At 51.6% G+C, this 18,971-nt stretch overlaps 8 protein-coding genes across 8 annotated transcripts; 2 read left to right on the plus strand and 6 right to left on the minus strand.

Moving 5' to 3' along the window:
* Positions 1-1,852: 1,852 nt before the first annotated feature.
* Positions 1,853-4,056, plus strand: CAOG_02889 (hypothetical protein; the record flags this gene model as incomplete). Its single annotated transcript, XM_004363671.2, has 2 exons — positions 1,853-2,215; positions 2,282-4,056. The coding sequence occupies exons 1-2, from the start codon at positions 1,915-1,917 to the stop codon at positions 4,054-4,056; spliced, it is 2,076 nt and encodes a 691-aa protein (XP_004363728.1). The 5' UTR covers positions 1,853-1,914.
* Positions 4,057-4,248: 192 nt separating this feature from the next.
* On the minus strand, positions 4,249-8,268 carry CAOG_02890 (glutamate-cysteine ligase). Its single transcript, XM_004363672.2, has 11 exons — positions 7,808-8,268; positions 6,949-7,001; positions 6,577-6,817; positions 6,292-6,481; positions 6,131-6,205; positions 5,737-6,001; positions 5,322-5,632; positions 5,140-5,221; positions 4,983-5,038; positions 4,774-4,894; positions 4,249-4,692 (listed from the first exon to the last, which is right to left on the minus strand). Exons 1-11 carry the CDS (start codon positions 8,188-8,190, stop codon positions 4,508-4,510), a joined length of 1,962 nt encoding a protein of 653 aa, XP_004363729.1. The 5' UTR covers positions 8,191-8,268; the 3' UTR covers positions 4,249-4,507.
* Positions 8,269-8,429: 161 nt separating this feature from the next.
* On the minus strand, positions 8,430-9,949 carry CAOG_02891 (hypothetical protein). The gene is made up of 6 exons (XM_004363673.2): positions 9,646-9,949; positions 9,300-9,380; positions 9,119-9,207; positions 8,913-8,997; positions 8,649-8,730; positions 8,430-8,554 (listed from the first exon to the last, which is right to left on the minus strand). The coding sequence occupies exons 1-6, from the start codon at positions 9,913-9,915 to the stop codon at positions 8,466-8,468; spliced, it is 696 nt and encodes a 231-aa protein (XP_004363730.1). The 5' UTR covers positions 9,916-9,949; the 3' UTR covers positions 8,430-8,465.
* A 46-nt stretch (positions 9,950-9,995) lies between these two features.
* Positions 9,996-11,806, minus strand: CAOG_02892 (scramblase). The gene is made up of 4 exons (XM_004363674.2): positions 11,607-11,806; positions 11,230-11,508; positions 10,635-11,132; positions 9,996-10,449 (listed from the first exon to the last, which is right to left on the minus strand). The coding sequence occupies exons 1-4, from the start codon at positions 11,776-11,778 to the stop codon at positions 10,223-10,225; spliced, it is 1,176 nt and encodes a 391-aa protein (XP_004363731.2). The 5' UTR covers positions 11,779-11,806; the 3' UTR covers positions 9,996-10,222.
* A 25-nt stretch (positions 11,807-11,831) lies between these two features.
* On the plus strand, positions 11,832-12,508 carry CAOG_02893 (hypothetical protein). The gene is made up of 3 exons (XM_004363675.2): positions 11,832-11,926; positions 12,062-12,154; positions 12,230-12,508. The coding sequence occupies exons 1-3, from the start codon at positions 11,864-11,866 to the stop codon at positions 12,404-12,406; spliced, it is 333 nt and encodes a 110-aa protein (XP_004363732.1). The 5' UTR covers positions 11,832-11,863; the 3' UTR covers positions 12,407-12,508.
* A 306-nt stretch (positions 12,509-12,814) lies between these two features.
* On the minus strand, positions 12,815-13,748 carry CAOG_02894 (small GTPase rabE; the record flags this gene model as incomplete). The annotated part of the gene is made up of 4 exons (XM_004363676.2): positions 12,815-13,063; positions 13,183-13,335; positions 13,440-13,547; positions 13,638-13,748. 4 exons carry the CDS (start codon positions 13,746-13,748, stop codon positions 12,815-12,817), a joined length of 621 nt encoding a protein of 206 aa, XP_004363733.2.
* Positions 13,749-16,297: 2,549 nt separating this feature from the next.
* On the minus strand, positions 16,298-17,318 carry CAOG_08645 (hypothetical protein; the record flags this gene model as incomplete). Its single annotated transcript, XM_011271954.1, has 2 exons — positions 16,298-16,821; positions 16,874-17,318. The coding sequence occupies 2 exons, from the start codon at positions 17,316-17,318 to the stop codon at positions 16,298-16,300; spliced, it is 969 nt and encodes a 322-aa protein (XP_011270256.1).
* A 539-nt stretch (positions 17,319-17,857) lies between these two features.
* Positions 17,858-18,860, minus strand: CAOG_02895 (hypothetical protein; the record flags this gene model as incomplete). The annotated part of the gene is made up of 5 exons (XM_004363677.1): positions 17,858-17,934; positions 18,017-18,070; positions 18,235-18,581; positions 18,662-18,690; positions 18,855-18,860. The coding sequence occupies 5 exons, from the start codon at positions 18,858-18,860 to the stop codon at positions 17,858-17,860; spliced, it is 513 nt and encodes a 170-aa protein (XP_004363734.1).
* Between the last annotated feature and the right edge of the window lie 111 nt (positions 18,861-18,971).

Consider the following 18,971-nt stretch of genomic DNA (forward strand, 5'->3'; position numbering starts at 1 on the left):
TCTTTTCTTTTGTGACAAGGGGCATTGTCATGCATGAAAATCATCTCGTTTTTGTTGTTCCACACGCGAATGCTTGCTAGCAACTCGCTCTCCAAAACTGAGAGGTAGGTGTCGCCGTTCATGACGTCGCCGACCTCGCAGAAAAGCGAAATTCCGAAACGAGAGATGGCGCCCCAAACATTGATATGGCCACCGCCGAACTTGACCGTGCCCTGCACGCATCGATCGGTCAACGTTTCGCCAACCAGACGCCATACACGACCACCGTTGTTGTTCCTGTAGAGATAGAGAGCAGTCTCGTCGGAGAAGACGACCCTCAGCCAGTCATCGACGGTCCAATGCTGATGAGCGAGTGCAAAGGCCAAGCGTCGCTCTTTGTGTGTCTCTTTCAAGAGGGCTTTTTTGACCTTCGCTCCGTTGACAAGTCCTGCACCATGCAGCACCCTTCTTATCGTGCATGGAGAGACACGAACTTTGGACAATGTGCGCATAGTGGCGGCCACTTCGGGTGCGGTGTCGGACTCATCGAGGAGGATCTGTGCTACAATGTTGTTGCGGTGAAATGACTTGAGCTTGCTGGGGCGACCGGGGCGGGGGCTGTCGCTCGTCGTCGCCCTTCCCGAGAAACGTTGGGTGATGCTGATCACTGTAGAACGTGGGAGGTGAAGCTGGGTGGCGATCTTGTTGTAGGAGAGGCCAGCATTTCGCAACGCGAGCACTTGACCGCGGACGACCTCCCTGGGCATCTTGTCCAGCACGGGCAAAAACGAGTGCTTGGCGTACGACGTAGACTCTGTTCAGCGACCCAAATGGTATTTTCACGCGCGAGCCCCGGTCTCTACCACGAGCAGCCGGTAACTGCCGGATATGGAGAAGAAGCGCATTCCGTTTTGTGAGATGTGTCGCATGAGGCTTGACAACCACAGCAACAACAACAAAAATGCAATTAGATCCAGGTCTAATCTCCGAAAGTGTCTGCGCGGCGATGCGAGTGTCGCCCGACAGCGCTGCTGATATCACGTCAAATATTTTGGACCATGTCGACATTGTACAAAGTGATCTTGGGCACAGGTACCGAGTAAACGCGGCAAATGAGGGGGGGGGGGTGAAGGTGGACCATCAAGCGCTGTACTTTCCGTTTTGTGTCTGCGAATCAAACGCGTCGTTGCCACATGCGTCTGCAAGTACACTCGAGTTCCATGGTTCCATAAAATGAAGCAGAAAAGGTTTGAGGGTGCGCCAATCCCATATCCGCACTTTGAGTCGCAATCCAAATTCCCAACAACAATTCAATGAGATATTTCAACGCAAGAAAGAGAGTCGCTCCCCTCACGTCACTCCCAGAAACGATTCAGCTGGTCACAGAGATTGCATATCGCATTGAAGAGTCGACACCCTTGTGTGCTTGTGAAAGAGGTTTGCGACGACCGAACTTTCGGCTGTTTCGCTAACAAATGCGCGGGCTCACAGCCCACATGGTTGTTTGGCCCACAAAACGCACTGCGTAGACCCATGAGGTGGTGCGCCAGTGTGTTTTTGTGCTTGACTGCACAAGAGATGGGGCCATCCATGAGCTCCTGAACTGCACGGACATTTTTTTTTTTTTTTGGTTGTTGTTTCTGGTTTTGGATCACGAGTGGCGCGACGGGACCAAAGAACAACAAAACAAAGCATTTGCAACAGCAAGCCGCACTAGGAGAGGTCTGATGTACAAATCAAAGCAACGAGCAGTTTGCAGCAAGATGGGAAGTTGAGAGAAGCATCAGCAAGATTGGCAGACGGATCGAGTCCGACTTCAACACCAAAACAAGCAGACAATCCAAAAGCACAACAGTCCACGTTTTTTTTTTTTTTTTTTTTTTCTTTCCTTCTTCTTCTTCCAATTCCTTTTGATCGATTTCTTTGATCGACGAAATGGCAAAGAAGCGTCGCGGCGGCAGCTCCAAGCAGCAGCAAGGACAGCAGCAGCAACCCAAGGACGTCGACCCGTTGCTGGGCGACGCGGGCCACGCGAGCGACAGCGACGACGGCGGCGGCGAGGATGTTGTTGCGCATCATGCGGGCTCGCAGCAGCAGCAGCAGCAGCAGGCCTTCGACGACGGCAGCTGGCTGGCGACTGCGCACGCGTCGCAATCGCACCAGGCGCAGCAGCACCAGACCGTGGCTCCGGCCGCGACAGGCGTGCTGGTCGACTTTGGCAGCGACGCGGCGTCGGGTTTGGGTTCGGTTTCGGTGTCGGTTTCGACTGAGCAGCAGCCTCTCTCTACCGCTGCTCCTCAAGTGCCGTCGTCGTCGAGCATGGCAATGCACTCGCAAGTCACGCCGACCAAGCCCGCATCGACAGTGCAGCCTGCAAAGGCGCTGCCGAGACACCTGCTGGGCGCTGCGGACGAGGACATGGCGCGCCAGGTCAAGCAGGCCGCAATGCTCTACAATGTGGGCCAGTCCTTTGACGAGGTGGCTCAGCAGAACGTGGCCAAGAAGGCTGCGCTGCAGGTCAACACCAGTGCTTCCGGACAGCTCCCACGCATCGGCACCGAGCGTGCTACGCTGCTGGGCAAGGAGGCGCCTGTCGACCGCCTCAACGTTGCCTTCCTGATCTTCTTCCTGCTGGGCGTCGGATGCCTCTTCCCGTGGAACGCCTTCATCACTGCCGAGTCGTACTTTGGCGACCGCTTCAACGGAACCGCGTACGAATCGTCGTACTCAAACTACTTTACCTTCACGTTCCAGGGGACCAACATTCTGTGCTTGGCTCTGAGCCTCCGTCTCCAGCACCTCTTCCCCGTCAAGCTGCGCATTGTCGGTCCGTTCGTTGTCCAGTTCATTTCCTTCCTGCTGACCACCATCATGGTCAAAATGGACTCGGTTTCCGTCGAAGGCTTTTTCGGCTTTACCCTCGTGACGGTTATTCTGTGCGGTGGCACAACGGCCTTCCTGCAAGGAGGATTGTTTGGTCTTGCAGGCATGCTCCCCGCGCGATACACTGGCGCACTCATGTCTGGCCAGGCGCTGGGTGGCATTATCGTGTCCCTCGCAAGCATCTTCTCCACCGTCGGCTCGAGCAACCAGCAAGTCAGCGCGATTGCGTACTTTACCGTCTCGGTGGTTGTCATTCTCGGCTGCCTGATTGGCTTTTTCGTTCTCTTGCGTCTCCCCGTGTACAAGTTCTACATGGAAGTGGCCGACCACCACAAGGCTGTCCAAAGCCAGTCGCGCATCAACCTCCTTCGCGACAAGCAGCAGCGGTACGGCTCGGGCGAAGGCTCCTCGCCCCTCCTGTCACCCTCGCGGTTGAGCGATAACATGCTTTCCTCTCCGCTGGACTCGAGCGTTATCGTCAATGGCCCGATGGGTGGAAGCAGCCCCGCACCGCCGTCCCCGACGCCCTCAACCTACAGCACGACCAGCCCCACCAAGATGCGCCTCAGCATGTTTCGGCGGCGTAACGGCTCCAACCACGACTCTGAGCGCGGATCCCAGATCACCGTCGCTCGAAGCTTTGACTTTGGCGACGTCTGGAAGCGCATCTGGCCGCTTGCCCTCGCTGTGGGCTACAACTTTTTCGTTACGCTCTCCGTGTTCCCAAGTATCACGAGCTCCATCAACTCGTACACGGCCGCCTCCGACCCAGACAATTACTTTTTCAACAATCTGTTTACGGCAGTCTCTTGTTTCTTGTTCTTCAACCTCGGCGACTACTTTGGCCGCATCCTTGCTAGCTGGTTTGCCTTCCCTTCCGCCAAGTACGTCTGGATTCCCATTCTCTTGCGCACCATCTTCATCCCCTTCTTTATGCTCTGCAACATTAGCGGGACCCGACTCGACGTTGTCTTTACGAGCGACGCGTGGCCTTTCATCCTGATGGCACTCTTTGCCACCACCAACGGCTATTTCGGCTCGCTTTGTATGATGTATGCTCCCAACAAGGTCGAAGTCCACGAGAAGGAGATTGCCGGTACCATGATGGTCTTCTGTCTGTCGCTCGGCCTGTCGCTCGGCTCACTCATCTCCTTTGGCTTCAAGGCGATTGTGACTGGCGTAAATCCATTCTAGTGAACGACTGCCAAGCCACGCTTCATTCGAAGCCACGCTAGGACGGTCGTGAATATGTCTGTTTACTTTTGCCAAATTTTTTTGTCTTGCTTTTTCGAAATTTCTGCGTCGTGATTGTTTTTGCTTTGACCTTGATACTGTACGACAAAAACCACAAATTCCACGATACAAAAAAACAAGTGCACCAGCGTGTCAGGTGTGCAAGGGGGTTATTGTGACGATTTCAATGAATTTAGAATATTAAGTCCAGATTCAACTCAACATCCACCAAATAATCAAACATGCCTGAGCACATGAAGAAGCAAGGAATACAACAAACAAGTCTCCACAACAGAAAACAAAACACACACACAGCTGTCTCCCAGCGGTTCCGAGCGGGAATGAAACAAAAAAATCGGGGTGACGTCGCAGCAGACAAGTACACGAGATCCATGGGCAGCCAAGGCGCGCGTTACTGAGCAGGTTGGGTGGGCAATGGACCAAGCAGCCGTTCAGCAGTGGCGATTCCATTCCCCAAATCAGCGCACAACTTGACGAGGTCGAACGCAATCGGGCCGGAGACGACCGAGTCCTTCTTGTACTCGGGATGCTGCTGCACAAACTCGCGCATCCATTTGGCGGTGGTAATCAGCTCGCCTAGAAACAAAAAACAAGAGATGTGCAATTTTAGTATAATCATCAAAAACGACGCAGCACCGGCATGGCCTTCTTTCTCACCTGAAGCACGCTTGGAAATCAGTTCAAAGTAGCTTGCGAGCAAAGAGCGAGACTGGAAATCAATCTCCATGCTGTCCAAGTACTGGTTCAGCAGCGGAAGGAGACCAGGGAAGGCGCCCTCCTGCTCAAAACCACACCAAAAGAACAAACAAGCAAACAATCAGATCGAGTCAATCCACCAGCCTGCGAAACAAACAGCAAACACGTACCTGTCCATTGATGATTGTATTCACGTCCATAAGCTCATACGAATCGTCATCCACGGCTAAGATGTGGAAAGCAGGAAGACGGTGAGAATGCGGAGGCTAAAACAAAAAGAGCTCGCGGCAATGCGCAGCTGGAAACAAACAGCAACAAAAAACTCACCGCGAGTAAGATTCTTTCGGAAGAAGAACTTGCCAGACGACACGGCATCACGCTTCTGCGCTGTTTGCATGTTTTCGTCAACCTGAAACAAACAAAAAATGGTAGGGGATACGCGGCATGAGCAACCATCCTTCATCACACGGACTGCAACAACGTGTCATTCAAACACCGCAGCAGCATACCTTTGAGATGGGAATGTAGAACAGCAGATCAAAGGAGAGAATGGCGCGGGTCAAGAGGACAATGAAAAGCGTGAAGGCGGCATTTTCAAAGTCCGTCAGCTGGACCTCCATGACTCGGAACTCGACACGCCAGCCGATTGAGCTGTTGGGCGGCGGGGGCTTGAAGCGCATGGTCTGCCAGTTGGTCGACTGGATGTTTTCAAAGTGGTCCGATTCGTTCTCGTCGTCTTGGTTGAGACGCTCGCGATACACGACAAGCGGATCACGAATGAACAGGTGGGCAACGTGCTGCGCTAGGAGATGATCAACACCTATGGCAACAGAAAGAATGGGGGGGGGGCAACGAGGAGCGCAAAAAGGGATGAGACAATGTTTTGCAGGTGCAGAGGCAGCTTGCTCTTCTTGTCAGACGTACCGCCGTTTCGCAAAGTTGCATAGTGACCGTGGTCCATCACAAGAGGAATATCGTTATGCGAGGCTCGAAGAGCAGGGTCTTGTGAAATGTACGAGTCGATGGAGTCGTATCGAGACTTTGGAATGACAAATCGACTTGACTTGAGCGGTGCCTTGCCCTGCTCCTCTTGCGTGCGATCATCGACAGACTGCGAGATGGTATTCCATCGGCAGTCAACGTCCGCAAGATAGCCGCGGAAGATTGGCGTAGCCGCGGTGAGAGCCAGCTAACCAGGTGGGAAGGCGAAAAAAAGAAAAAAAAGAAAAGAAAAGAAACCAAGATAAAAAGTTAGAGGAACAGGACTAGCAAAAAAAGTCGCATCCCGCAACAAAAGAAAAAAATTCACCGCCCATACCATGACTGGCGCAATCACAGCAAGCTGGTCGTAAAGATGGCGCGCTTCGTCAATGCTGCACGCCTGGAAGGTGACCTGTGGTTGATTGAGCGAAAAAGTGAGAAGCGAAAACGAGCAAACTTTTGCAGCAGCAGCAAGCAATTGCCCAAGGCTACTAGTACCTGTAGGCAGCAGCAACCCATGCCAAAGCCCATGGCATCCATATAAATGTGCTCGGGCAGAGCCGCCGCATCAGCTTCCTCATCGTCATACTTGGGCGCGAAGGGTTTGGGGGTGTTGACATCACGGAACACTGGCATGTTGATTGCCACTCGCTTGCCACGACGCTCGCGAATGTTTTGGGTCAAGGTTCTGTGCGCACAAAATCGGGCGGACAATCGAGTGAGTTGGTGAAAACATCAACAGGCAACAGCGAGAAAAAAAAAGCGACAACGAAAAACACATACGGGAATCGTCGATGAGCATTGATGGCTTCATCGGGGAAGAACAGCGAGCGAGCAGCGGGACCGCGAGGAGCGGCAGGAGGCTCGGTGAAATTGGGCGTGCCGAGCAGCGGGAAGTTGGTCACTGTCAGCGCAACCTCGTTCGGCCTGAGGAGGGCCTGCACTGTCTCTCGTCGCAGCCGCATGTTGGACTCGACCGTCAAAAAGTCACTGATGGAGCCGGCGTACGGCTGTCCGGGAGTGCCTATCGAGGTGAAGAAAGAGCAGAGTATCAAGATTCATGTGCATGAGACATCTTTTCATTCAACAATTCCAGGGTGTATGCATGTACAAATGGGACATTGCAATGACGAGGACGAGCGAGGGGGAACAAACCTTCAATCATAAATCGGCCATATTCCGGGCGCCACAGCATCTTGAGCAGTTTGCTGTAGAGATCGAGAACAAGGCAAATAGTACAAGTGCAAGTTGAGTCGCAGCACACGCATTCACATCAAGCGAGAAAGAACGGAAGAAAGAAGGAAAGAAAGACAAAAGATTTTCTCAGACGTAGAACACATACGCGAAACCGCATGCCTCCCGCTCTCTCTCGCTCTCTCCCTCTCGCTCTCAGTCTCTTTCTCTCACATCCATCATCACCAGCACATTGAATAAGCCGACGTATCACTTTTCACGCACTTTCCACACACAGCTAAAAAAACAATGGGATTTTTGCTTTTTTTTTTTTTTCCGCAAACCAAACTCCAAAATCATCCGCTGCCAATCATTCATCCATGCATCCCATACATCCATCCATCCCCATACATCCCTCTTCAGTTCATTTCAATGTTTGACATCCAACTTTTCCCTACTTCCTCTTCCTCCCTCTGTCCCATCATCATCATCAGGCATCCATCATACGACTATCATTGCTTTTCCCCCACTTTTTTTTTTCTCCTCATGTTACACACACACGGCGAATAAAAAAGAAAGAAAAAAAAAAATCAAAAAATTCGCGGTCTTTTTTTTTTTTTTTTTTTTTTTTTTTTTCTCTTCTGTTTGTTTGACTGTTCATTGATTTTCGTTGTTTTTTCCCTTCGATTTTTTGGTGAGCAATTTCGTCAAAGCCATCCATACACAAACTGATGGGTGTTCGTCGATGCTGTGCTGTTGTCCCTGTTTGGTTTGGTTTGGTTTTGGAGACACGCTTTTTCAATATGTCGAACAAAGGGCGCTTCCCTTCTTCTGCACTTACGCGTCGACGTGGTGCTCCTCCTGCCCAAGCTGCTCCAAGATGTACTGCGCACGCAGACACACACGCGCAGTGCGGTCGGCCTGCGGAGGGAGCTGCTCGTGCTGCTCGGCCTGCGCGGGGTGAGCATTGCCGCTTGCAGTGCTGCTGCTGTTGCCGTTGCTGCCGCTGCCGCTGCTGCTGCCGCCGACAGAGGCGCTGGGAATGAGCGTCGCAATAATGTACTCGACCTCGTCGCCAAACTTGAGGCAGTCGCCGCGGCGGTCCTTCAGCCGGCGGTAGATGGACAGGAACTGCAGAATGCCATGGTGCCGCACAGTGTCAGGCACCCCCGACGCCTGGACGTCTGCCCAGCTGAGTGGCGTCCCTTCTGATAGCAAGCCCATAGGTGTTGGAGTGGTAGTGGTAGTGGTTGTGGTTGATGATGCTCCTTTGAACAGGAAACAGCAGAGAGAGAAAAAAAACAACAACGAAGACTGAACTTGCTCCCAAATGCGGAAGTCGCGCTCAGAAAGTGCCCAGAAATGCGCATAGCTACGTGCAATATCTTCCGAACGAGTTCAGCAAGTTGCCTCGGTTGGATGGATATAAGAAGCAAGAAAACAAACAAACGAGGAGAGTTGGACGCTATCAATGTTGTTCATTTCAATACACGCGCAAATCAGAAGGTTTTTGCAACTTTGCGGAACTCTTTGGCCTTGGTTTTGGGGCACTGCATCTCGCACCAGCTGACAGGCAACATGCTTGCGCCTAAGAACACGTCGAAACAAGCGACAATGAGTGCCAAACCAAAGCAAACACTTGTTATTCAAAAGCTCGAGATCCAGAATCGCAAACGACAAACCTGCTGCACTCTCGGCAAAGACAACACCAAGATCATTCTTGGACGTTGCCAGAAAATAGGAGCGCGAGTCGCCCAATGAGATCTGAGAACAACAACAACAGCAACAACAACAACAACAACAACAACAAAACAAACGCGCGAACAGCCAAAAGCATGCCGCAATCATCACGTTCAGCGCTCAATTCGCTGACAACCATACACAAACATCGACACGGAGACACACCCGAGTAGAGTGCAACCAACAAACACACAGCATGCACGTACAACTTCAGCGCGAACAATATCGCCGGGACGGAACGACTTGTACATTTCAACCTTGTCTTTCTCTGTTTCCCGCACGTCTTGAATTCTGCGTTGATGGTGACACGCACACGACAAGGAACGAGATTGATGTAAGCAAAAGCATTGGTCACAGCACAACGGCTGAATTGGGGAACGCGAGCCGTTGTAAAACTGCTTCTGGCACTCACCGAATCATTCCATGGAAGGGTTCTCGCAGCGGACTTGATCCGACGCATAGAATATTAACTTTGGCAAACCTTGACGTGATGCTCGTGACCTAAACAACGATCGCGATTGAGTGACGTTGCGCCCAAAGTGACAAAGTGAATCCAAAACTAATCCAAAACTATCTCTCTCTCTCTAACTTACCGTTGCAGTCACCACATTGCCAATCGCTGGAATAGGATTTGCGTCGTGCAGATCTCGCACCACATGAATGCTTGGCAACACCTATCGGAACACAAAGTCACAGTTCGAAGTTACTGCAGTTAGCTGGATGGGTGTAAAAGTCATTCCTGTCTTCCATTTCGATTCCGCCAGCCAACAAACCCCATTCAAAAGTCCCAAAGTATGCGTCTACTGGACAACAGTGCATGCCAGAGTCTGCACGCCATCGGGCTAGGCGAGACCGACGATCACCGGCTGCTGGTCCATCTCGTCCATGTGTGTCGCTCAGTCATCGGTCCCCTTCCCGACTGACCATGTCCTCGGTTACCTGTCGTGCTGACGCTGCTCCTGCTGCGTCGTTGTCGTCGTCAATCTCCATTGCATGGGACGCGGCAGCAGTGCTCGCGCTGGCAGCAGCATGCGCAGTGGTCGTCGGCTGCTGGACAATACGAAACCCAGCGAGCGCTGCGACGATCGTGCTGCCGCGACCGCCGATTGCGTTGAGGTCGTCAGGGCGCACATAGGTGCCAGCGCCGGGCAGAAAGTCCTGGGTCGTGCCGAGGCGGGTTCCCGGCGTGACAATCTCAACTTGCGCCATTGTGCAGCCAGCGACAACAACAAGACTTTTGGACTGAGATGATCGGTTTGGGTTGGTAGCAAAGTGCACTCGTTCCTCATCAAAAGGTCACTCAGAAGGGCCTCCGAACAATACAGTGGCAACAGTCATTTTTGCTCACAAATCATTAGCGAAGCTGGATTCACAAATAGTCAATCAACAACGAAACAACATAAACCCTCTCGCAAGCGTCAACAGGGATTGCGTGGTTGCGCGACAAGGCTAACTAGCGCAAGCAGAGCTGCGTACACACAAGCATGCACTCGCTATTCGAACTTTTCTCGTTCACTCAGCTGGAAAGCAAGGCAAAGAGCGAAAAGAGGCCCAGACCACTGCCGCCCCCGCTGTGGCGCGAGAAAAAGTCAAAGTCAATGCTAACTGCGCATGCCAAGCTCACTGCGCGCTCATCAAAGTACAGCGGGCGATCTCGCAACTCATTCGCGGGCGTCTCGGCTTCCAGCATGTCCATCTTGAGAATGTACTTGTGAGCATCCGTGAACATTTCCGTCATGAGACCTAGAGAAGAGGACATGGTCGTGAAACAGCGAGCAAAATCATCCATGAAGGCAAATTGAGAACCGACACACAACAACGAAAATGCAACAAATAACAATCACGTCTCCAACCTTTTCCGCCCCCCCCTCGCCCTCCCTGCCTTCCACAGACCCCTCCTCCTCTTCAACATCAAGTAAGTGCAATACCTGAGAAGTCCTTGTCAATCCGCGCAAGCAGCTTGCCATTGGGATCGCGCACATCAAACACCCAGGACCACAGACCCATGTCAACATCGCCCCACTGGTAGGAAGGCAACGTTGGGCTCCAGCGATTGCCAAAGTTGCCCATATCGAGTGACAATCCTTCGGCCTTCACTTGGCTATCTGGGGCTACGACCAAGGCATGCTCACGGTCAATCAGGTAGAGCTCGTACTTGCGACGCCACAAGTGCCACTTTTGCCGAGCAAAGCCAATCGGTCGACCCTCGTGGTCCTCGACGTACACGGTCGAGTTGATCAGTGTGAAGGGGCGATGCAGGCGCAGCACCGGGTTGCCAGCCGTGTCCAGCACCAACGCCGTGAAGGGACGATGCAAGCGCAGAATCTGTCGCATAATGGCTGTGCCGAAGGTCTTTTTCTCCACGAGGTATCCAGCTTGGTTGCCCAGTGGATCTCGCAGCTCGTATCGATTTGCCTGTTCGAAGCCTGGGAGAACCAGCACGAATGAACAAAGAGATTGATAGTTAGACCGTTTTTCAAGGTTGTTTTTCGCTCACTTTCATCCATCGCAGTTGAGCAGTACCAATCAAGAGGTTGGCAAGCTCGATTTGCCGACTGATGATGAGGCCTGCATGGCTCAGCAGCGGCGCAGACGGGGAGTCCGAGTTCAGGACCTCGTTGCCCGTTCCCAGCAGAGCAGGATCCAGCGCTTGCTCGCTCTCCACAATCCCAGCGTCCGTGTGCTCAACAGCCTCGGCGTTCTGCTGCTGCTGCTGCTGTTGCTGCTTGCGGGGTCGCAGGACTCGGCTCTGCCTCAGCAAATGTTGTTGTGCGCCGCCCATTCGCGTGCGATCGTTTGGCACTGAAGAGAGACGCCCCAAAGCACAGTGTGTGAGCCAACACAGAGTCATATCAATTGAAAATCAGGCAAAACAGTCGACGACTTGGCTTTTTTGTTACATCGGCGAGTCGAGACGGAGCGGGTGGGTGCCTGCGAGATCAGACTCGGCTTGCTGCTCCAACTGCTGCTGCTGGTCAATGCATATCGACCCGTCGTCGTCGCTGAGCATGTCATGACAGATCGAGCTGCAGCTGCAGACGACATCCGAGACACGACATGGCGCAGCATCATTTCTTGAGGTGTGTGTGTTTCTGAGAAGAAGAAGAAAGACTGAGCAGTCCTCAAAGTTGCTTAGAAAAGCAAAAAAACAAACAAAATGGTGCATCCGAGCTTGTCTGAGCACTTGCACAACGACGAATGCAACAATGTGATTCAACAGGTAATGCATACATCAGGCTCGGAGTGATGAGTGAAATGGGACCAAGGGGGAGAGAGAGAGACAGAGAGAGAGAGAGAGACGCGTGGAAAATGGAACACCACTCACACTAACCCGCCTCCCGCTCTGGTGAGACAGCTCCACCAGTGCCACTCAACACACTCGGTTGCCAAGTTCTGGGGCGCCTGCAACGATCTCAAGAATGCGCTGGACGACTGCCTGGGCCGCGAGGTGCGGACTGTTTTGTCGATCAATCGCGCTCCGCCGCTGTGCCGTTGCTCACACGATTGCTTGATCATGATACAGTTTGAAGTGCGGCGGCTTCGGAATCTGGAAGAAGCGAGAGAGCGGAATCGGCGCGTGGACGAGGCGCGGGCGCTGCTATTGCCAATGTCAAAGTCAGACCGCGAGGATCTCACGCGCCGCCAGACAGAGCGAAGGCAGAATTGGGAGCGAACACACGCTGAAGGCGCACCTCAATGAACCCCCGTAGGACATGCGCGATTCAACGGCTGAGCTGTTGCAGTAACACATTTTTGTAAAAGTTGTAGAATTTTTTGTACTGTTCGGCAATCAATGCCATCATTGGATCCATTGGAACAAAGGGGCTGCAAAGGATGCCGGGATGGCACTTTGGAAGGAAGATCAAGTTTTACAAAGAATCGTAAATGGTGGGGGACCGAACATGGTGAAACATATCAGAAGCAAATCACAGCGACCAATTCGACACACCAAACACAAAAAACACACAAACAGACATATCGACGCACAAAAAAGTCAAAATACACCAAGCAAGCGCTGGTGCGACCGGCACGCATTGCTTGGAATTGGGGGAAGGAAGGAAGGAAGGAAGGAATGGAAATAACAGCGCTACTTTTTGTTGTTGTTGTTTTAGCAGCATCCACCCTTGGCTTCTTGCTTGGGTTCTGGGCCGCCAGGGCGGATAATGCCATTCTCTTCGGGCGCAGGTTGGTTGGATTGGGTGTTTTCGAGGATCTTTGTGACGAGGAATCGGCAGGCCTTGTCAATGTTCAAGTTCTCCTTGGCCGACGTCTCAAACCACCCTGCAAAGCCCTTGTCTTCGCAGAATTTGTCCATTTGTGCGCTGTTTTTGACCAGGCCTTCCTTGGCAAGATCGCACTACAGAGGGGAAGAATTCGAAACGCAAAATGTGAGAAATCAACGGGTTGACGCCAAAGCCTGCACTCGAGAATCTGTCTCGACTCAACAGCCCCAAAACCAAGCGAAAAGACGCATACCTTGTTGGCAAGAAGCACAACAGGAATGTCCTCGCCTGTCGACAGCTTGACCTTGGCGTCAATATCAAACTTCCACTTTTGCACAGCCTCAAATGTCGAAACACGGGTGACGTCAAAGACAATGATAGCAGCGACAGCCTCCTTGTAGTATACCTGAAGGGGTTGCACAAGTGAGAGTGGGGTGAAAGAACAAAACAAAAAAACCATCAACACAAATCCAAGCCAGCGTTTTGGGCTTCAGATTTCCCACCACGTACTCGTGTCATGTTGCCAAAGCGCTCTTGACCTGCGATATCCCACAACTGAAGACGGACGACAGTGTCGGGCTCCCAGTTGATGACCTTGAGAGCGAAATCAACACCAATCTAACGCAATTCACAATTCACAGTTGAGCATGACAGTTGCGGGGGCCCAGAATCAAAACCAAAATGCCTGAAATGCAGCGTGCAACATACGGTGGCCTTGTAGTGCATGGAGAAGATGTTGTGCACGTAGCGCTTGATGATGCTGGTTTTGCCAGTGCCAATATCGCCGACGACCAAGACCTTGAACAGGTACTCTTTCATCTCGCCAGCCTGCAGTCACGCCAAGCACAGAGACACACACACACACACACACACACACACAAACACACACAAAAAGGGTGAGAGTCAGAGCAAAGGACATCACGTCAACAGTGTGAGTGAGGATTTGAGTGAGTGAGATTTGGATTTGTGATCAGCCATCATGCAGCACTCGCCGCTGGTTTCGCAGCACACACGAGGTGACACAAAGGGGGTGATCGCACCACTGCCACCACCACCACCACCACCAAACGAGACTGGCAGTGACAGTAGCAAAGAACGAGAGAAACGAGAGAAAATGGCAACGAAATTAAAAAAAAAAAAAAACGCGTCAAGTGATCCACACTCAAAAATGACGCGAGCGAGCGCAAGAAGAGAGAGAAAGCGGAAGGTTGTCTGATCAAAGCTGCCACCGTGTCCATACGACAAATCAATGCAATGACATCGTGTGCTGAGGAGCAAGAACAAAAACAAACGCAGCCGACGGGACGAACAGCGGAAAACATGACCAAAAAAAAAAAAAAAAAAAAAAAAAAGAGGAAAATTGAACTGTTGAGGTTCACCACCTCGTCTCCATTCGCAGCGGGGTCATGGCGTAGAAGGAGGAGAGCGGACAATGGTGGGGACTGCGATCCAACGTCAAAGTCGAGCGATGGTCGAGAGAAACGTCTCATCCATCCCAAACGCAGAAAAAAGAAAAAAAAAAAAGAAAATAAAAAGAAATAAAAGAAATCAAAAATCAGTGAAAGCTGTTGCACATGACTCGCGGGAGGACGAAGGCAGATTTGAGAGCTGACAAACACAAGCGTGTAGCGCACGACGCTCTCGTCTCTTGTTCCGAATGTCTCCAACGGGGGACGACACAGAAAGAGGGAGAGAGCGGAAGAAGAAGCGCGGAATGAGAAAAAAGAAGAAAAAAAAAAAAGAGGAAAGTTTCTCATTGTGAGCCCAGCCAAAGCGCAGCACAGCACAGCACAGCACAGCACAGCACAGCGCGTGTCGTTCTTGGAGCGAGAGATGCGATGATTGACAAGAGTTCGCGGGGTGTTGGGGCGGGGGGAGGGTAGAAGGGGATACAGGGCAAGAGACCAAGCGCAATGATGACAAACGGCAACAGCAGCTGATCACAGACACACTGAGCTGAAGCGCTGTTTTACCATTGTGAAAAATCTGAAAAAGGTATTTTACTGGACTGAGAGTTTCGAGACTCGACGTGTGTGTTTTGTGACCAAGAGTAAGTCTTTATGAGGTCAAAATAAAACAACGGGCGATCGATGTGTGCGTCCGATGGGCTCCAAGCGCCCTTGCTCGGTATTGCGCTCTCTCAGCCGAACAAAGTAATTTGCAATTTGACTTTAAGAGATGATCAATGCATGGCATTTTACAGAAGGCGAGAGCAGGCGACAGGAAATGATTCAACCGAATTAGGAGTTTGGTTGCGCTCTTTGCTCGAAAGATTGTTCGCATCCCGAAAGAGGTTAAAGTCGATGCGGGTACAGAGTTTAAGAGAAGAGTGGCAAAGTCGCTTGACAACAGTGGTGCTCATATCAATGTTGGCAAGCCAGATAGACATTGGCATCAAACAGTGGGTGATAACAGGACTTGGCAGATTGGAGGAGAGATTTTCAAACGCCAAAGTCGCTCGTGAGCTCGAGAGTGGCGAATCGAATACGCAGTGGGTGGATGAGCTCCCTGAAACCATTGCAGAGATGAACAAAAAGGCAAATATGAGGAAACCAAATCCATTGTTAATCTTGCCTCCCTTCAGCAGATGCACTCCTGGCCGAGTCTTGTATGTTGCTCGAGGAAGGAGACAAGGTGCGTGTGTGGCCTTGGATGCACCTGTGGACAGCAAAGGAAAGAAGTCCAATGAAACTTTCCGAGCCCACGACATGAGATGGGAAAACAAGGTGAGAACAATTGAAAAGGAGATTCTTTGAGCCAGACCAATGTATGCTATTCGAGGCATCCCCAAAACGGCGTACATAAAGAGTCAGTTGCAAGTCGTAGATGAAGAGTAATACACAATTGTTCTTTTCTTCCAGAAAGAAGTTCATCGCCATTGGTGTTTTTGTGTGTCGGGGTGGCCGTTTGGTATCAAAGCAAAGACATGCACTCACACACAACCATGCACAGCAAGTCGGCCGCTCAACGAGCATCGAGAATGCCGTTAAGCTTTACAATTGGCTTTATTCTCAGAGCGACGTCGTCAAGAGACAATACAGATGCTGAGAACGCATTGCAACACACGAAAGCGAGATTGGCAGAGGGTGAACGCTTGAAGATGGCTCAAGAAGCCAGAAACAAGGGACGGCCCAACGGTCTCGTGCAGTTCAGCAGGGTAGACACAGAGCGCTGAACGTGGCGCGAGTGAAGGGTGTAGGTGTCGTTGGGATGGTAAGCGAGAATGTTGATGTTGGTGGCGAGGAGTTTCTTGGTGAGGTCTTTCCCCAGAGCGCAGTGCACGATGTCAATGTGCAGAGCGCCGTGAGTGAGATCGCAAAGTGTCTTGTGCACATCAGAAGTTGCGTTGTACAGTGCCAAATCGTCAATCAGGCGCTGGAGGGAGTCTGCCGTATCCACGCGAACTCTTCAAAGATCTCGTCCACAGTCTTGAACTGAAGCTCAAACACCAGGCTGTTGAGCAGAACAAAACGCCCGCCAGCAATCTCAGCAACCGCGCGTTTTGCCGCATCCTCGTTGACGCCACGATGCAGCAGAAAATCGACAGCTTGTTCGTCGGTGATATCACTCACTTCGACAATGCGAGCACGAGTCATTGCTGACGATGCCTTGAGCTCAGGCAGATTCGAACCATCGCAGGTGACGAGAACAACATTGAGCAGCTGCTCGTCAGCAGCCGCCTTGGCAAAATTTTGAATCACATGCAACAGTGCGGGACCCTGCTGGGCGATCTGGTCCACGGCGTCGATGACGAGCGTGGCAACGTGACCATGCTTGGCCTTGAACTGTGCGGCGACGTCCCGAAGACCGAGCTCGAGTATCGCCCAGCTCTTGAAAGGTTCTTCTGCCGATGCTATTTGATGCATCTCAACACCACGGTCTTTGAAGTAGCCTGCTGTGAAGGTGAACCGGTTGAACGCGAACGCGAGAGACTGCCAGTAGACCTGGCATCGAGACTAACACCTCGCTTTGGACGATGTGGTAGACAATGCCAGTGCTGTTGGCTCGGATGGCGTCGAGGACGGCGGTGGTCTTGCCGCAGCCTACTTCGCCAATGACGACCGTGTAGTCCTTCAACAGCGCGGGGCGCAGCACCTTTTGAAGCATCGCAACAGCATCTGGACGACTGACGTGGTATTTCTCGAAACGTGGGATCACGGAGCCGGCCTCGAAGCGTGCGAGCATGCGAGCTTGAACGATTTCGGGCGAGTGGGTCTTGGCGATCGTGTTCTTGTTGTCCAGCACGTGCTGAGCAACAAATGCCGCCACAACCAAAATAATAAATGTGGTGGAGACCGCGTTGGCGACCGCGCCACCGATGAAACCGAACACACGCCGAAAAGCTGGCTGCTGCTGAGCCGGGCCCGCCGCTGGAGCCGCCACCGACATTTCGGGATCAAACAAGAAAAACAAAAAGAAGAAGAAACTAAAAACTGCGCTGTCATCATCGTTCTCAGCTTTGGCAATCCATTGTAAACCCATAATGAGTTGAATAAACCATCGTTCGATTTGTATCATTGTTCTTCCAAGACGTTCCTGATGATGCTGCATTGTGCCGCTTTTCAAAGCGGTTTGAGTGTTTCAACGAGACAGGTGGCTTTTTCTTGAGGTCGATTAGCTTGATGTTTGTGTCCCTCTTTTCACTGTCAGCGAGGTCAAACAGAGATTAGATCAAGTTCAGTAGCTCCAGTTCAGCGGAGACAAAATTTTTGTGCCAATTTCGTGGCCTCAATTCGTCAACGCAAAGTCAAGTTGTAAAGTGCTGCGACCGCCCCGATTTCTTTGCACTTTATCTATTGAAATTATGTTGAACAAGAATATGAAGAGAGCCAGAGTCAAGGGTGGTCCCAACGTTTTGTGCGGTTGCAGAACACGACCATTTATTGCCAATGCGAAATAGCTCTACTTCGAAGGACTTGATAGTGTCCTCACGATCGACAAGCTGAAACTTGTGTGCAGCCCGTGCCCGAGTCTGCATACATTTTAGCACTCTGACAGTCAGCGTCTGCGGAAGAATCAACAAAAGACTTTCACACTCCACCCAGCTTACAATTGTCGTCTCCAGAGCAGGACTCAAGTCTGGGTACTTTTTCCGAAGTACTTTTCAAGCTCGTCCGCCTCAGTAATCAGCGCTGTGGGACCTACATCACCCTATCCCCGATCAACAAGAACAGTCAACACGCACACACACACACACACACACACACACACACACACACACACACACACACACACACACACACACACACACACACACACACACACACACACACACACACACACACACACACACACACACACATACCGGTGAGGCTGATTCCAGCGATTTTCTGCCGCTGTTCTGCGATTTGCTTGTATAGGCGGTCGAGCGTCAGCTGATAGGAAAGGTCCCATTTCAACCGTTTGAGCAGGTAGGTGCCAGTCACTCCATCCTCAAGATATTCCAACGAATAGTAGCCTAAATCCAACTGCAGGAGTGCAGCTGCGGCATCGGCGGTTTTCTGCTCGTCAGTTGGAGTAACAGTGCCGGCTTGTTGACCATCCAAAAGTTGCATGAGCATGGCGCGTTGGTCAGGCTTGTCGGCGAGTTCGGAAATTGGCGCCAAATCGACTGAGACGCCAAGACATGCGGCCAACGCGCGCAGCTGTTCACTGTCCAAATGCAACAAGGCAAAGTCAGTCAAGTCAAGACACAGACAACTCCAGTGTGACGAATAGGGCAATCACCTTACCTGAACGGTGCTGGAGCTGGATTCGCCGCCTTTCCAAACAATCAAACAATCAAACAGTGAAACAACTGGTCAGTACCTCGATGGAAAATGTTGGTGAATGTATCGACGATGAATTGTAGCATTGTTGTGTCTTGCGGGTAGCAGAGTGCACGATAGAATGAGAGACCCACGAGGAGGCTTTCGCAGCACTTACAGCCATGGGTGAGAAAGCAACGAAAATAGACTGAAACAAACAGATCATTTTGGCTGTTCGCGCTTTGTAATACTGTAAGTGTATTGATGTTCAGGTGTTTTAGTTCGTTCAAAGGAC

This window comes from Capsaspora owczarzaki, assembly GCF_000151315.2.
Source record: "Capsaspora owczarzaki ATCC 30864 unplaced genomic scaffold supercont2.4, whole genome shotgun sequence".
NCBI classification, from domain to species: domain Eukaryota; class Filasterea; order Ministeriida; family Capsasporidae; genus Capsaspora; species Capsaspora owczarzaki.

Coding starts and splice junctions, on each gene's coding strand:
- CAOG_02890 (XM_004363672.2), bottom strand. CDS start 8,190: ATGGGCTTGCTATCAGAAGGGACGCCACTCAGCTGGGCAGACGTCCAG. Junction 6,818..6,948: donor TGGCCGATTTATGATTGAAG/GTTTGTTCCCCC, acceptor TCACCTCGATAG/GCACTCCCGGACAGCCGTAC. Junction 6,482..6,576: donor AATGCTCATCGACGATTCCC/GTATGTGTTTTT, acceptor TTGTGCGCACAG/AACCTTGACCCAAAACATTC.
- CAOG_02891 (XM_004363673.2), bottom strand. CDS start 9,915: ATGGCGCAAGTTGAGATTGTCACGCCGGGAACCCGCCTCGGCACGACC. Junction 9,208..9,299: donor GCAATGTGGTGACTGCAACG/GTAAGTTAGAGA, acceptor ATCGTTGTTTAG/GTCACGAGCATCACGTCAAG. Junction 8,731..8,912: donor ATATTGTTCGCGCTGAAGTT/GTACGTGCATGC, acceptor TGTTGTTCTCAG/ATCTCATTGGGCGACTCGCG.
- CAOG_02892 (XM_004363674.2), bottom strand. CDS start 11,778: ATGATGCTGCGCCATGTCGTGTCTCGGATGTCGTCTGCAGCTGCAGCT. Junction 11,509..11,606: donor CTCCGTCTCGACTCGCCGAT/GTAACAAAAAAG, acceptor GTCTCTCTTCAG/TGCCAAACGATCGCACGCGA. Junction 11,133..11,229: donor GCTTGCCAACCTCTTGATTG/GTACTGCTCAAC, acceptor TGGTTCTCCCAG/GCTTCGAACAGGCAAATCGA.
- CAOG_02893 (XM_004363675.2), top strand. CDS start 11,864: ATGGTGCATCCGAGCTTGTCTGAGCACTTGCACAACGACGAATGCAAC. Junction 11,927..12,061: donor GCAACAATGTGATTCAACAG/GTAATGCATACA, acceptor CTGGTGAGACAG/CTCCACCAGTGCCACTCAAC. Junction 12,155..12,229: donor ACGACTGCCTGGGCCGCGAG/GTGCGGACTGTT, acceptor ATCATGATACAG/TTTGAAGTGCGGCGGCTTCG.